Here is a 14,448-nt window from a genome sequence, read left to right on the forward strand (position 1 = left end):
TATGCAAATAGATAAAAAGTTGTTTCATCCGGGAATAAACGTCCATCATTTTTTTTTCCGATAAATGTCCTTCATCTAAAGAGATAAGAAAAAGATTCGATTTCAGATTCTTTTTCAGTCATATTATCTGTTTTCTCAAACAATTATTTAGAAGTTTTCGAAGGCTACAAAAACGAAAATTCATTGAAAATATAATAAATTTAAGCCAAAATATTTAAAATAAATTATACGGCCATGTCCCAACTAATGAGGTACTACAACTATTCCAGATAGATAGCTAAGCCAATCATCATACATATGTTTTTTTAATTATTACCTCTCGGTCATAAGTCATCCATCCATATATATATATATATATACTGTATTCATATAGTTGTGATCAGAGATACCCATCTCTTCAACAGCATATTCCGAACCCATTTTTGAGAAACAAAAGCGTATCAATCCCAATCTACTTTTACATATTTCGGGTTACTTGAGCCGTACGTAAGTAAATTGATATAGATGGTGGAAATGTTGACGCAAAAGGGTCGAGAAATGAGCAGCGGTGGTGGTGGTCCAAAGGCAGAGGAGGGTGAGTTGTATGTGGCGGTGGCCGTGAAGGGTATCATCGGAGATAAGTTGGGAGGCGCAGGAAGCCGCCGCGCAGTACGGTGGGCCGTCGATAACCTTTTACCTAAGGCTGATCGGTTTGTGATGATCCATGTCATCCCACCCATTAGTACTATCCCCACCCCTAGTAAGTCTCTCATTCAAACATTTTTCTTGCTTTGTTTCTTTTCATTTTCCCAGATGATTTGAGTAAAATGCAAAATATTTATAAGCCAAAAAACAAAAAAATAAGAAAAAAAATTTTCTTTTAAAACCATTTAATTAGAGATCTGTAGCGTTCATGATTTGGTAACATGGGAATTGAATCATATTCCTATTAATATACTCTTCTGAATCAAACTTTGATATTTGATTAACGTAATTTTGATCTTGGATGGACTAGTAATTTTGCGATACCTTTTCTGGAGATTAATGATTTATGATAATGGCGTTTGCTGCAGACGGAGAGAGATTACCTCTGGAGGAAGTGGAGGAGAGATTGGTGGAAATGTATGTGAGAGACGTAAAACAAGAATATGAAACAGTCTTTGTTCCCTTCTTGAAAATGTGCAAGAGTAATCGTACCAAGGTTGGTTCATTCTATATTAACCTATAGAAGTTTTAGGGTCATACTGTAGAAATTCCCTGAAATATGTGACCTTCAGTGTCAGGTAGAAACTCTCTTGATAGAGTATGATGATCCTGCAGAAGCGCTTCTACGATTCATATACAAATCAGGAGTTAACAGTTTGGTTATGGGATCATTTAATTCAAACATATTCACACGGTATGTAAAATAGCTCTGTTTGGTTTAAATTTCCTTATAACACGGTTTTTTACACTAACCGGCTGGATTATTATGGTTTAGGAGAGCAAAAGGTCCAGGAGTACCATTGACTGTCTTAAAATACGCTCCCGAAACATGCGAAGTATACATTGTGTGCAGAGACAGAATCACTACAAAATCTATGGATCCATTAATAAACTCAGGTAAAAACAAAAAAAACTATATATATCAATTTTTTATTCAATATGATGTATTTTTGCTGCTAGATCACTTCTCTTTAACCGTGTTTAACCGTCTAATTATTCAGCGCCATGCACAAGTCCAAAAGCAGCTGCGACCGCCCGGCGTTTCCTGAAAGACGGGGCGGCTAGCTTCCACACTGTACAGACTCAAACTTCATCTGATCCTGGAGAATCAATAGGTAATTTTTTTATTATAAAATATCCATACTATGATGTGGCTAAATGCATATTCAAAATTTTCAAATAAACTACAGAATAAAATTTCTGTTTTCTAACTTGTATATATACAACAAACAGATGCACAAATCATTAAGAGATTCATATTAAATATACAAAATGATAATGATAATGCATACATGTATTATGTATACTCTATGATCTCTATGCAGGCTATAATTTTTCTTTTTTTCTTATGTTATTGAAGAGGTAGGCACAAGGAGGTCAACATCGGCTAAAGAGTTGAGATTGGAGGCATTAAGCCTCGCTATAAGGGAACCCGAAACGCCTCAAAGTAGCAAGGCTTCTAGTGCAACAGTTCAAGATGTTATAAGGCGCCGTGGAGGATCAGATATTCCACAGCTAAATTACTCAGATTTTGATGAAACAACCGAACAAAAGTCAAATATTGAGAACATTGTCAAGGAACAAAGAGACTCTAATCCGCCACCCGCAACATCTAGAAAATCCAAGAAGGTACTTAACATCATCTTTTGGTTCAATGATGAGACTATTAAGAAGGAAGAAAGAGTTTTGAAGACTTGGTGTTTGTTTTGACAGGTTGAGATTGAAGCAGAGGTAGAGCGTTTGAAAAAAGAGTTACAAAATACAGTTGTTAAGTATAAACAAGCCTGTGAAGAGCTTTTCTCCACACAAAACAAGGTAGATTTACACCAAGCAACCTCTGATTGTGACATATTGAATATTTAAGTTGTTTGTTCCTCAAGTAAAGTGATTCTTTTGCTAGGTTCAAGTACTGTCGTCTGAATGTTCCAAAGACGCTAGAAGAGTGAACAATGCGGTGGAGAAAGAAGAGCTGCACAGGAAAACCGCGGCCCTGGAGAAAGAGCGGTACATGAAGGCGATTAAAGAGGTAGAAGCAGCGAAAGCGTTACTTGCGAGAGAGTATTGTCAGCGACAAATCGCGGAGGTTAATGCTTTAAAGAATTACTTGGAGAAGAAGAAAGTGATCGATCAGCTTCTAGGGACGGATCAACGGTACAGGAAGTACACAATCGAAGAGATTTTTATAGCCACCGAAGGATTCTCGCCGGAGAAAGTGATCGGAGAAGGAGGATACGGTAAAGTTTACAGTTGTAGCCTTGATAGTACTCCAGCGGCTGTTAAGGTTGTCCGGCTAGATACGCCGGAGAAGAAACAAGAGTTCTTGAAAGAGGTAGGCTTGTGACTTAACATTTAAAGTACAGTTTCTATGGTTTGATCCGGTTTAATTTATTTTCGGTTTGGTATTATTACTATATAGGTTGAGGTTCTGAGCCAGCTCCGACACCCACACGTGGTTCTTCTCCTAGGAGCTTGTCCGGAGAATGGTTGTCTAGTTTACGAGTACTTAGAAAACGGAAGCCTCGAGGAATACATATTTCACCAGAAAAATAAACCGCCTTTGCCTTGGTTCATCCGGTTTAGGGTTATTTTCGAGGTAGCTTGCGGTTTAGCCTTCTTACACAGTTCTAAACCGGAACCGATTGTTCACCGTGATCTAAAACCGGGTAACATCTTGTTAAACCGGAACTACGTGGGTAAAATCGCAGACGTCGGTTTAGCCAAGCTGGTTACGGATGCTGCACCGGATAATGTCACGATGTACCGGCACTCAGTTCTTGCTGGTACATTGCATTACATTGACCCGGAGTACCATCGAACCGGAACGATTAGACTCAAGTCCGATCTTTATGCGTTCGGAATAATCATTCTTCAACTGTTGACGGCTCGTCAGCCAAACGGGCTTATACATGCCGTCGAAAATGCGGTTAATAAAGGAACGTTAACCGAAATGCTAGACAAATCGGTTACAGATTGGCCTTTGGCAGAAACCGAGGAGTTGGCACGGATTGGTTTAAAATGTGCCGAGTTTCGGTGCCGAGATAGACCGGATCTTAAAGAAGAGGTTATACCGGTTTTGAAACGACTTGTAGAGACTGCAAATTCAAAGATAAAGAAAGAACGAAGCAATTTACGTGCACCAAGTCATTACTTTTGTCCCATCTTACGAGTGAGTACAAGCTTACCCGGTTCTGTACATGATTTTAGTAACCAAAAGTACAAACCGGTTTTGATTTTTAATTTGTTTTGTAAACAGGAGATAATGGAGGAGCCAGAGATTGCAGCTGATGGATTCACGTATGAGAAGAAAGCGATCTTAGCGTGCCTTGAGAAACACAACATTTCACCAGTAACACGACAAAAGCTCTACCACTTCAAGCTCACACCAAACAATACACTCCGGTCTGCTATTCACGATTGGAAATCAAGAGTCCGATTTTCTAATGCCGTAGTTAATATAACAGGTTGATTTCTCACTGTGGAATTTTTTTTTAAAAAAGCATTGGAGTTGTAATGTCGTAGTTAATATAACAGGTTGATTTCTCACTGTGGAATTTTTTTTTTAAAAAGCATTGGAGTTTTTTTTTTTTTTTTTTTTTTTTTTTTTTTTTTTTTTTTTTGATAATCCAGGGGTTCCCCACTTACGTGGGTCATTCCCCTGGGCCCGGTTAGGCAGCGGTCCACTTCACCCGGGAGGGCTTTACCTGGGCTGGGGACAAGGCCCAACACCCAGTACCGCATTTGATGACAGAATGGGTAGTTCGCCTCCGCTTGGCGTCGAACCCGTGAGCATGACAATTGGCCCACAAGGTCCTTACCAAGTGAGCTACCACATCCCGTCTAAAAAGCATTGGAGTTGTAATGTTTTTATACTATATATGCGTGTACATATATGGGTTGTAGGTTTTATGCGGTTGTGGTGGAACATAACGAAAGAAAGAGTTATGTGATTTGGTTTATATTTTGTAAACCTACAGGAATGAAAAATACATTATAGGTTTGTTGCATATTTCCTGGTAACATGAGGCATGTATGATGTTTTCATATTGTAGAGCTTCAACATAATCAGGACCAATCTGAGATTTATAAGATTCAGACTAATTATAGTTTTAATCAATTTAAAAGTTAAAAAAAAAATACACAAATCAATTATTTAAAATTTAGAGAATAACGTGAATATTCATCTAATTATATTTGGAGAATAACATGAATACTAAATTTTGACCCCTCTTTTGGATAAATTTATTAACACGTCTGTTTGTTCACTAATATGTTTATGCATGGCCTTCAGTTTTTGGTTTGGTTCCAATTTGTTTTTTTTTTTTTCTGGTTTTAATTAGGTTACAGTTTGACTGGGGTTTTTGTTGGTTTTTGTTTTTTTCGTTCAAGAGATATAGAAACCGTTAAGTTATTTATGAATATGAATTTGGTTTCAGTGTAGTTATTTTGGTTTATGTTTGATCTAGATAATAATAATGTTAGGAATCTTATTATTGGAAGTGTTTTAGATAAATTATATTGTAAGTATTTTAGATAAATACCCACCAACGAATTTGATATATTTTTGTTTTACAAACCACCATCAACCATGAAGTGTGATTTTTCGAAAGAAAGTAAGTTATAATCAAACAATCAAAACCCATAACCGAGACTCACCTCGATACTTAGATGAAAGTTTCAGACTGCAAACGCTCCTATTTCGCGGCCGGCTTCACTTTAAACTTTTATCGGGAAAATTCTAGAACTTTAGAAATCTAGACACACGAAGGATAGGATAAGAGAAACTATCTAAGTTCTAATTAATAAAATAAAGAAAAGAAAAGAAAAACAAAAGCTAAAGAACGAAAATTTACTTTCGGGTTTCGACTTTCTCGAGCTGCTATGGTTAGAGTTCTAAGCATGAGAAATGGCTAAGGCGGTGTCTGCTATTTATAGGGGTGGAGAATGAGCTCATGAGAAGGTATAGGTCGTGGGTTACAAGCAGGAGCTATCTTGGCTGCCCCATGCAACTAATTGGAGAGAGATTGGTGTGCAGCCACAACTCTGGTTGACGAATCTCATCTTTTAGAAGGATACAAAAGAATTCAATTTCCGATTCAGAGATTACAGATGATCGCGGAAATGCAGATGACAAACTGTACTCAAGTAAATCTGCAGAAAATAGCTGAATACTGATTCATCTATTCTCCCAACATTTCTTCTTGGAATCGCTCTGAAGTGCATAGAATTTGATTGGGCGACTACGAAGTGGGATAGTCGGGGAAGACAAATTGTTAGGCTTCAGACACTCAAGGCATTTTGGGCTTAATTAGGATGTTTAAAGATGTTAAGAAACTCCAAAATGAAAGACCAATTTCGATGATGACATGGCACAAAAATGATTTATGATAGGCTGATTTTTGTAGCTTACGTGGATAGGCTAAATGAAGCTCATATCCCCTTTTAGTATCTATATATATACATATATCTATATATATAAAGAAGGGTTTCCTTCATTCCTAGGCTGTCCACGTAGGCGGACACGTCACTAATTCGAGTCTTGAGAAGCCGACACGTGTCACGGTCAATCAAAAGTCAATGTTTAATTAATTCTTGAATTTAATGGGTTTTATGTGTTTACTACGGTCCAAATACATCTTCTCTAAAAAACCGGTATACGAAACTTAGGGAAAGTGGTCGTCGAGCAACAATTCCCGTTCAGTCAACTGTCAATAGAAATCCAACGGTTTCACCGGTGACGAACGATTCCGATCAATGTCAGTCGGAAGCCGAATAGACTTCTTTATTCTGGAACTGTTACGGAAATTAACTTGGTTCATGCATCTTTATTAACATTCACATTAATACCTACTCTCTACTTCTCACACGATCTCACATTCAATGAATCTCCTCATTCATTCATTTGTGTTAATCTTCCATTATAAATATGAAAGTTTTCTTCCAAGAAAATCATCTGTTCATTTCTCTTAATAAACAACACAAAAAGGTGATGAAAAAAGATTTGTTAAGCTCATCATTGTACTTGACGGATTGTGAGAGAAAAGTGATAAGAAACATAAAAAATGAGATGAGAAACAGAATAAACAGAGAAGAAGAGAAAAGAAGAAGACGATAGAAGAGGGGCGATAACTTTTTTTAGTGAACTTTTTTTTAAAAGATCTACTTATCTTTAGCTCATAATAATTTCCAACATCTTGGTGTTGATTTTTCATTATTGTGGTTCCCTAAAAGGTTGTTGGCCCTGATCTCAAGGATACAACAGTTAGTGCAGACACTTATGGATATATAATCATGTGTGAGTATGCATGGTTGTGATTTGTGAGTATATTTCAATTACATCTTTTCCATACCGACTATTGGATTGTGAATTCTATTTAACTTTGTTGTTTCTGTGTCTCCAAAATTAGCTGAGTTTTGACATATACATAGAATGCATTTTTCTTATTATACTTCCAATTTTGAGTCTGCATATATCACAAGAAAATGAGGACGGTGGACGAATGAGCTGGGTGTGGAATACTAAACATGTTCTTACATGAAATTGAAGCGTTGTAGTTTTGCCCAAACACTAACTTATGTCTTATTTAGAACACTCACTTCCCATAACATTTGTGCTCTCTTCTCGACAAATGACACATGCTAACCTAATAAAAAAACAATCACAGCGTTGACACATTTGAAAGAAAATTCGTCCAACCGCACCTCATATTTCAGATAAAAAACACTAGAACTAATACGATATGAAAAACAATAGTTTCAAATATATATATTTAAAAATATTCATAAGAAAAAATATAATCTAAGATTTTTTGTATTAAAAATTATTTTACTTATTATCAAAATTATCATAATTACAGTAGAATAAACAAAGAAAATATGTAAAACTATTATATATTCATGAACATTTTAATATTAAGATGATCATGATCTATAACAAGAATAACAAAACATACACAATAAAAGTTAATATCACCTTAAATTTTAAGTAAGTTAAACATTTTGATATACTCTTTAACTGATTATGCTAATAGTAAAAATTAGTTTTTTGGTTAATTTTAAATTAAGAAAATAGTATATCTCATATACATCTCTTGAAAATATAAAACTAAAACACAAACCATAAATGATATAAAAATAATAATAATCTTGATTACAAGTAAATTATATCCCGCCCGTAGGGCGGACCGACCCTAGTGTTTATATAAAAATAAATAAAAACAAAAATCTACGCGGTCAGAAAGTCGAAGGCTGTCGTCGCGCCACGTGTCCCTGCATTCAAAACACATCACTTTGTTAAATGAATATATCTCTTCGCATTTCCATAAATACAAGTAGTATGTAACTGACACTTTAATGCACATCAATAAGCGCTTATATGTATACAGAGAGATTCATCGCAGCCACTACATATCCTGACAATACTCTAAGATCTTTTTAAAACAACTTTTAGGTATGGTCAAGAGATAAAATAGAGGAAAGGCTGGACTTGCAGGCAGATAGTGGAGTAACATAAGATGTCGTCATCCTTGCTCAGTCACGAGCGCATCTAACATTACCGACGCCGCCTGACATCGGGTTCGTTCTACTTATGTATCTTTAAAACATCCAAAAGTTATTTTTTTTTATCATTGAAAAGTATTCTTATTCAGAGATTATATGTTTGTTAGTATTGATTGTATAGGATGTTTAGGCATATATATTAAACACATATGTTTACAGATACAAAATAGTACTCGATTTCTGTTACATATTGTAATAGTAGATTAGACTAAAAAGGAAAAAAATCTGCTTATAATATGTTTTAGTTTTTAGTTTGAGGGAAAGAAAAATAATAATAATAAATAGATGTAGTGTATTATACGGGGATTATTATGATTTTGAAATTAAAACAAATATATAGGAAAATTGCACATTTTGGATGCGAGTGCAATTCATATTAACCGGGTTTAGTTTAGAGTGCAATATTATCCTCAAAAAAATATTTAGATAGAAATTATATTTATATCCACAAATTAGATAATTTTAGTTTTATAAAAAAAATTAAATTTGTGTACATTAATTATTTTACTTAAGTTTTAAAATTTATGTTTTGAACTTCAGAAATATTATCATCACTATTTTATAAATATATTCTTAATTTTAATATTTAAAGATTAGATGAAATAATTTATAAGAAAAGTCTTCTTTTACTATCAATTTGAGATGTTAATATGTTCATATTTTAGATTTACAAAGAATTATAATACAAATATCGAAAATTATATGTAGTTATTCTATTAACTAACATTTACTATAGCGTAGTAAAATAATTTTTAAAATAATAGTTAGTTTAATATGTATTTTTCTGATTTATAATATTTTTGTACAGAATAATATATGGTCGTATAAGTTCTGTTTGTGCATAATATTCTATAGCCAGTTTAAAATTTTATGTAAGTATAAATATATAATCATAAAAGCATACTATTCCTCAGTTTATTTGGTGTGTTTTACATTTGCTTTAGTTTATCTCTAGCAAATTACTGACATCACATAAAGAAAAAATAAATCCTCAAATATAACATAAATATAAAAAAACAACAACAAATACTAATAATAGCAATGACATTGTCCTAAACAACTACAAAATATATTTTTAGTGACTAAGATTACCTCAAAGTTAAAACTTTATTTTCCACAGTATTAGATACTCTGACATAAAAAGAATTCTGGTAATTGAAAACTCAATCTCATTCTCTTAACATAATCACACTTACAACCAACTGAACATAGAAGAAAATTTACTCAAATTATATATTTCATAAAATCCGATACATTGAATTCCGTGTAATAGCGCGGACCTGCCCTAGTTATATATATATATATATATATATATATATATATATATATATATATATATATATATATATATATATATATGTACTCAGTTTGGGTTTTCGAATTCAGATACGACATTAAAGAGGGCATTAAATGCCTAAACCAGCAAAAATGTTTCAAATTCTGAACTATCATTTGCAAAATTCTTCAAATATTGTACCAACGATAAATCTAGAGATGTAGGATCATCTCAAAAACTCCATCAAGCAGTAATCTCTTTGTTGAGCTTTGCAAGCTCCTGTCTCACCACACCGGCCCTCTGCAAGTTACAACACATGAAATCCATTCAACAGAGTGACTAGGACAAGTAAATGATTATGAACTTAACATTAGCATTAGAAATATAACACTGATTTTGAGCTTTCACATTTTCTTTAGATAGAACAAGCCATTTGAAAACATCTATGTATCTTACGAGTACAAAGAAGGCAGATAAGGGATCATTAAGCATCAAGGAGAGTGTAATTGTAGTAAAACAGAGAGAGATGGAAAATGACCTTGATTTTTACCTCTATAATACAACATATTTCAGGTGGAGCGAGTTTATTCAGATAGAGAGAGAACACTACCAGAGTATGGTCCTTTGGTTTCGTTATTGAAAGCACACTGCTGGAAAGTGCGATGCCCACCTAAGATAAAAATAATTTCTTTGTCAACTGGTAACATGTTGCATAGCGGTAAATAAAAATCTACGGTCAAGAGGAATCCAAGGGGACACAATTTGCGCACGATGTGGAGCACCTGAGGAATCCATATATCTTGTATTTTTTTTTAATTTTTGAATGCCCACCGGCAGTTCAGGTTTATGCATTTTCACGGATTCCGTCGAATCCAAACAACTTTCCCCTTCAATCACTTTTTGCAAATATGGATCATTTATTTTGAAGGGTTTCTTCGGCAGTGGAAGATCTCCAATTTGCATGGATCTTATGGTATATATGGTTTCCAGCAATCAGGATATTGATCCCGTGACACCCTTAAGTTGACAGAAACAGAGTCGATACTTTGGGCTAAGGCACAAATTACTCATACACAGAGAAGCGATCAGGCACGTTCTGTAATGAATGCGACAGTACCAACTATTCCCGGTAGATGGTGTTTTACGGATGGATCATGGAAAGATCAAGACAAATACTCGGGCCAAGGGTGGTAAAATACTTTGGAAGGCTATGATGGTTTAATGGGAGCGAGAAATACAAGAGCGAGGCAATCACCCCTTCATTCGGAGATACATGCTCTCATTTGGGCAATGGAATGTATGAGGAATCTCAGACCGATTACTGTTACATTTGCAACGGATTGTTCACAATTGGTGAAGATGGTTTCCGAACCCGATGAAAGGCCCGCTTTGCAAGTTATCTGAAAGATATCAAGATTCTGAAAAGAAGTTTCCACAGCTCAGAGCTCATCCATATACCAAGGACGCATAATTTAAGGACGGACAGTCTAGCACGCAGTGCAAAAAAGCAATCCTCGTTTGTTGTCCATATGGATGCAGAGCTACCAGTTTGGTTAACAGAGTCAATATGAATCTGTTTTTTACTGACAAAAAAATGCAACATATTTTGGTTATTTAATCATTGTGTTCTATATTTGTAATAAATATGTTTTTAAGATTATCATATGATATTTCTCTTATGAAAATGTAATCCAAAATCATCCATCAAATATTATTTATCATAAATTTATGTCTGACCTAGTGACCTTCTACATAAAATCTGGAATTTATAAAAAAGTATTATTATTTCTAAAACATAGTTTTCAAATTTTCAAATTTTCAAATTAATTTTATTATGTTCTTTTGCACCAATCAGTGTGATGCTGAATTAGAAATTTGAAATAGATAAATGGTATAAAAGTTATACATGTACTAGTTATTGTTTTTATACTTGATTAAACTAAATAAAAAATAAATACTATCCAATAAAATTTACTCAAATTCTCTGAAATTTCATCTATGATCGATCCATAAAAAGAATTCACTTAAAGGATCTCTATTATATATCAATAGAAATTCCTCATATAAATCAAATTTTTATTTTTTTAATTTTACCCAAAAAATATAGACTGTGAATTAAATATCTATTTTTGGTAAAATATGAGCGAGTCTAATGCATTAATTTACCAAATAAGTAAAACATAATATGGAATTATGCAAAACCACATTCTTTCATCTAAACTAAAGGAGGTAAGTAGCTTAAATTAGATATATTGTAACATAGGATACATTTGACTTCTTATATATACATATACTTTCTTGTTTCTTTCTTTTTCTTTACACGCAACAAATATTCTGATAAAAAGTATAATCTATTCATTTATATTACCGAGGATGAAAAAATTACTTATATTTTCATTTAATCTTTTAACCCTCCTCATCGTTCTTGCACTAGGTTTGTGTCTATACTTTTGTAATATATATTACATTTATTCTTAAAAGGAAAAAATTAGAATATCTTTAATTTTGTTTTTTCTGCAACGTATCACTTTATTTTTTTAATAAGCTATGTTGTTACAGACATTTTGTTATAGTTTATTACACTATGAAATTACGTAATACCTAAACTTATAAAATTATATACAGTAGTTTTGAGATAAATCTAGGAAACTGATATACAAAAGGTATTTTGTGTTTTTTCTTAGTCTATTTTGGCTAGGTGGTTTTAATATATTATGACGAATATTTTTTTAATCTAAATTGGTTCAACAAACAAATTTTATTCATTACTTCAATCCATGTTTACTGAGTTGATGTAAATATGTAAAACTATAGTTCTTGTTTAAGAAATAAAGTTGATGTATCATTTTACAAGGAAATTTACATGATACTTATAGATATCTTTATATCAGATTAGCTACATGTTTTGTATACCTCAAATAATCAATGATTTTTAAAACTAATTAAACATTATTTAAAATAGTTTTCAGTATTTGTCGAAAACATTTTTCATTACATACAGATTTATGTTTTATATATAACAGTGGCCGGAGCGATGGGACAGAGGAATAAAAAAAATATATATGTCCCATATATTTAGATAACCAAAAGCCTGAAAGTTATCCAGACAAAGCCAGCTTGCCTATCTGCGTGCAAGAAGAGGACAAAAGGGTTAGGGATGCCGAAAGTAACCACCGGTTGCTTCTCAGGAAACAAATGTGCATGCTATCTCCCATGTCCAAAATGATTTTAATGTTTAGTTTATTGACAAAAAAAATAATGAATTTATAATAAATTATGATGTGATTTATAGTAATTATCAAATAAGTTGTCAAATTATGTTATTGTCAAATTATAATAACAATAAAATATGATCATTTTCAGATGTAGTAAATGACAAAATAATTTGGAAAAGTATATTAGAATTATTAACTTCTAAATTTTGAGCGCTAAATGAAAAAAATTATACTCATTAGATGAGTCCACGAGTATACACATGGACTTGTCTTTAAGAATATTATATTTTTGTTATATCTAAACCACATTTATGTTGTTGGCCATTTATATTTATTGTATAAAATACATATAGATCAATTTTGAACAATAATCATAATAATATTTACATACAAGTATTATGTTCTAACCGGGGCGTCTAGCTCTGGTGGTAAAGGGCTCACAGCTGTGAGTACCGCCACCTGGGTTCGATTCCCGGCCACTGCGGATTTCACATTCGGGCCGCAGCGACACAGATTAGTCCCTTGGGCCTAGGAAGCCGTTGGGGAAACTGTGTATAATAAAAAAAAACTATTATGTTCTATAACTTTTGCTGATTAAAATAGCTATAGAAAGTACAAAGTTCAAAAGCTTTGTATTGTGGTCTTTACTTACCACATCGTTGTTTTTGCATGTTACATAATCTCATATATAAAAAAGAATTTATATATCTCTATCAAACCAATCAAAAGACCTTCACTAATCCACACCTTGAGGAAGATAATTGCGTTTATAGTACATACGTAAATGCAAAAACCTCCTAACCCCTCTTCTAATTCTTATACATTCTTGAGCTTAATCCTCCAAAAGCAACCTTCAATCCTAAATAGCACAAAACATTGTAATTCATTTCAACGTTATAATTTCACAAGATTTTTTCAAATAGTGAGAAGTATTGAGTTGCTATAGAAGAGACTTTTTTTTTTTTTCCCAACTTGATGATTTTGATTAATAAAAACGGGCCAAGCCCAGTACAACCGCTCCCACTACAGCCCAACAAACCAAACGGGCAACTCCAATCTCCAAATGGGCCAAGGCCAACGGTCCAACACGAGAAACCCTAGAAATCTAAAGACAGTAGAGACGCCGCCTCGCAGATCCGATTTTTAATGCTTGGACACGTGTTGCCATCCTCACCGTCGAGGGTACACGTGTCACGAGGCCAACGCGTCTCCACCGCTTTCTAACGCCTCCGGCAATCCAACCATCGGATCCACCAGCCAACTCGGAGCTCCATCGCTTTGTCACTCTTCACCTCGAACCATCTTTAGGGATCTTTAGCCGGAGAGAATCAATCGCCGTGGCGAGATCTCATCCACCACCGTTAAACAATTCGACCCAAAGATAAATCCGCGCATGCAACAACACCCTTTCCGTCGGAGCACTCACTCTCCTCCGACGAAAACTCAAACAACCAAAACAAGAAACAAAACCAGAAAGAAGGGAACAAACGATATAAACCTAAACCCTAAATACTAGGGGACGAAGCCGGCGACGCAAGGCTGTGGAAGCCTTCACCCCCCCCGGAAGCTAAAGCCGATGACGCCGAAACTGAAAAAGCTTTCCCGCCGCGGAGACAAAAGACCGGCGGCGACGGATCTGTGAGAGCCTCCGCCTCCCGGATATGTTACTCGAAGCACTCGAATTTTTATCTGAAAAGAACAAGAGCTCCAGCGGCG

General features: G+C 34.2%; 1 protein-coding gene and 1 long non-coding RNA gene across 2 annotated transcripts; both read left to right on the forward strand.

The window, feature by feature from the left end:
- Nucleotides 1-207: 207 nt before the first annotated feature.
- LOC125590316 (U-box domain-containing protein 34-like) lies at nucleotides 208-4,269 on the forward strand. Its single transcript, XM_048763778.1, has 10 exons — nucleotides 208-739; nucleotides 1,053-1,180; nucleotides 1,257-1,378; nucleotides 1,460-1,581; nucleotides 1,686-1,799; nucleotides 2,045-2,313; nucleotides 2,398-2,499; nucleotides 2,585-3,013; nucleotides 3,101-3,850; nucleotides 3,938-4,269. Exons 1-10 carry the CDS (start codon nucleotides 505-507, stop codon nucleotides 4,148-4,150), a joined length of 2,484 nt encoding a protein of 827 aa, XP_048619735.1. The 5' UTR covers nucleotides 208-504; the 3' UTR covers nucleotides 4,151-4,269.
- A 7,111-nt stretch (nucleotides 4,270-11,380) lies between these two features.
- Nucleotides 11,381-12,881, forward strand: LOC125589572. Its single transcript, XR_007325739.1, has 2 exons — nucleotides 11,381-11,951; nucleotides 12,541-12,881. It is a non-coding gene; the product is annotated as an uncharacterized LOC125589572 (long non-coding RNA).
- The last annotated feature ends 1,567 nt before the right edge of the window (nucleotides 12,882-14,448 follow it).

The sequence above is a fragment of the Brassica napus genome, chromosome C7 (assembly GCF_020379485.1).
Source record: "Brassica napus cultivar Da-Ae chromosome C7, Da-Ae, whole genome shotgun sequence".
NCBI lineage: Eukaryota > Viridiplantae > Streptophyta > Magnoliopsida > Brassicales > Brassicaceae > Brassica > Brassica napus.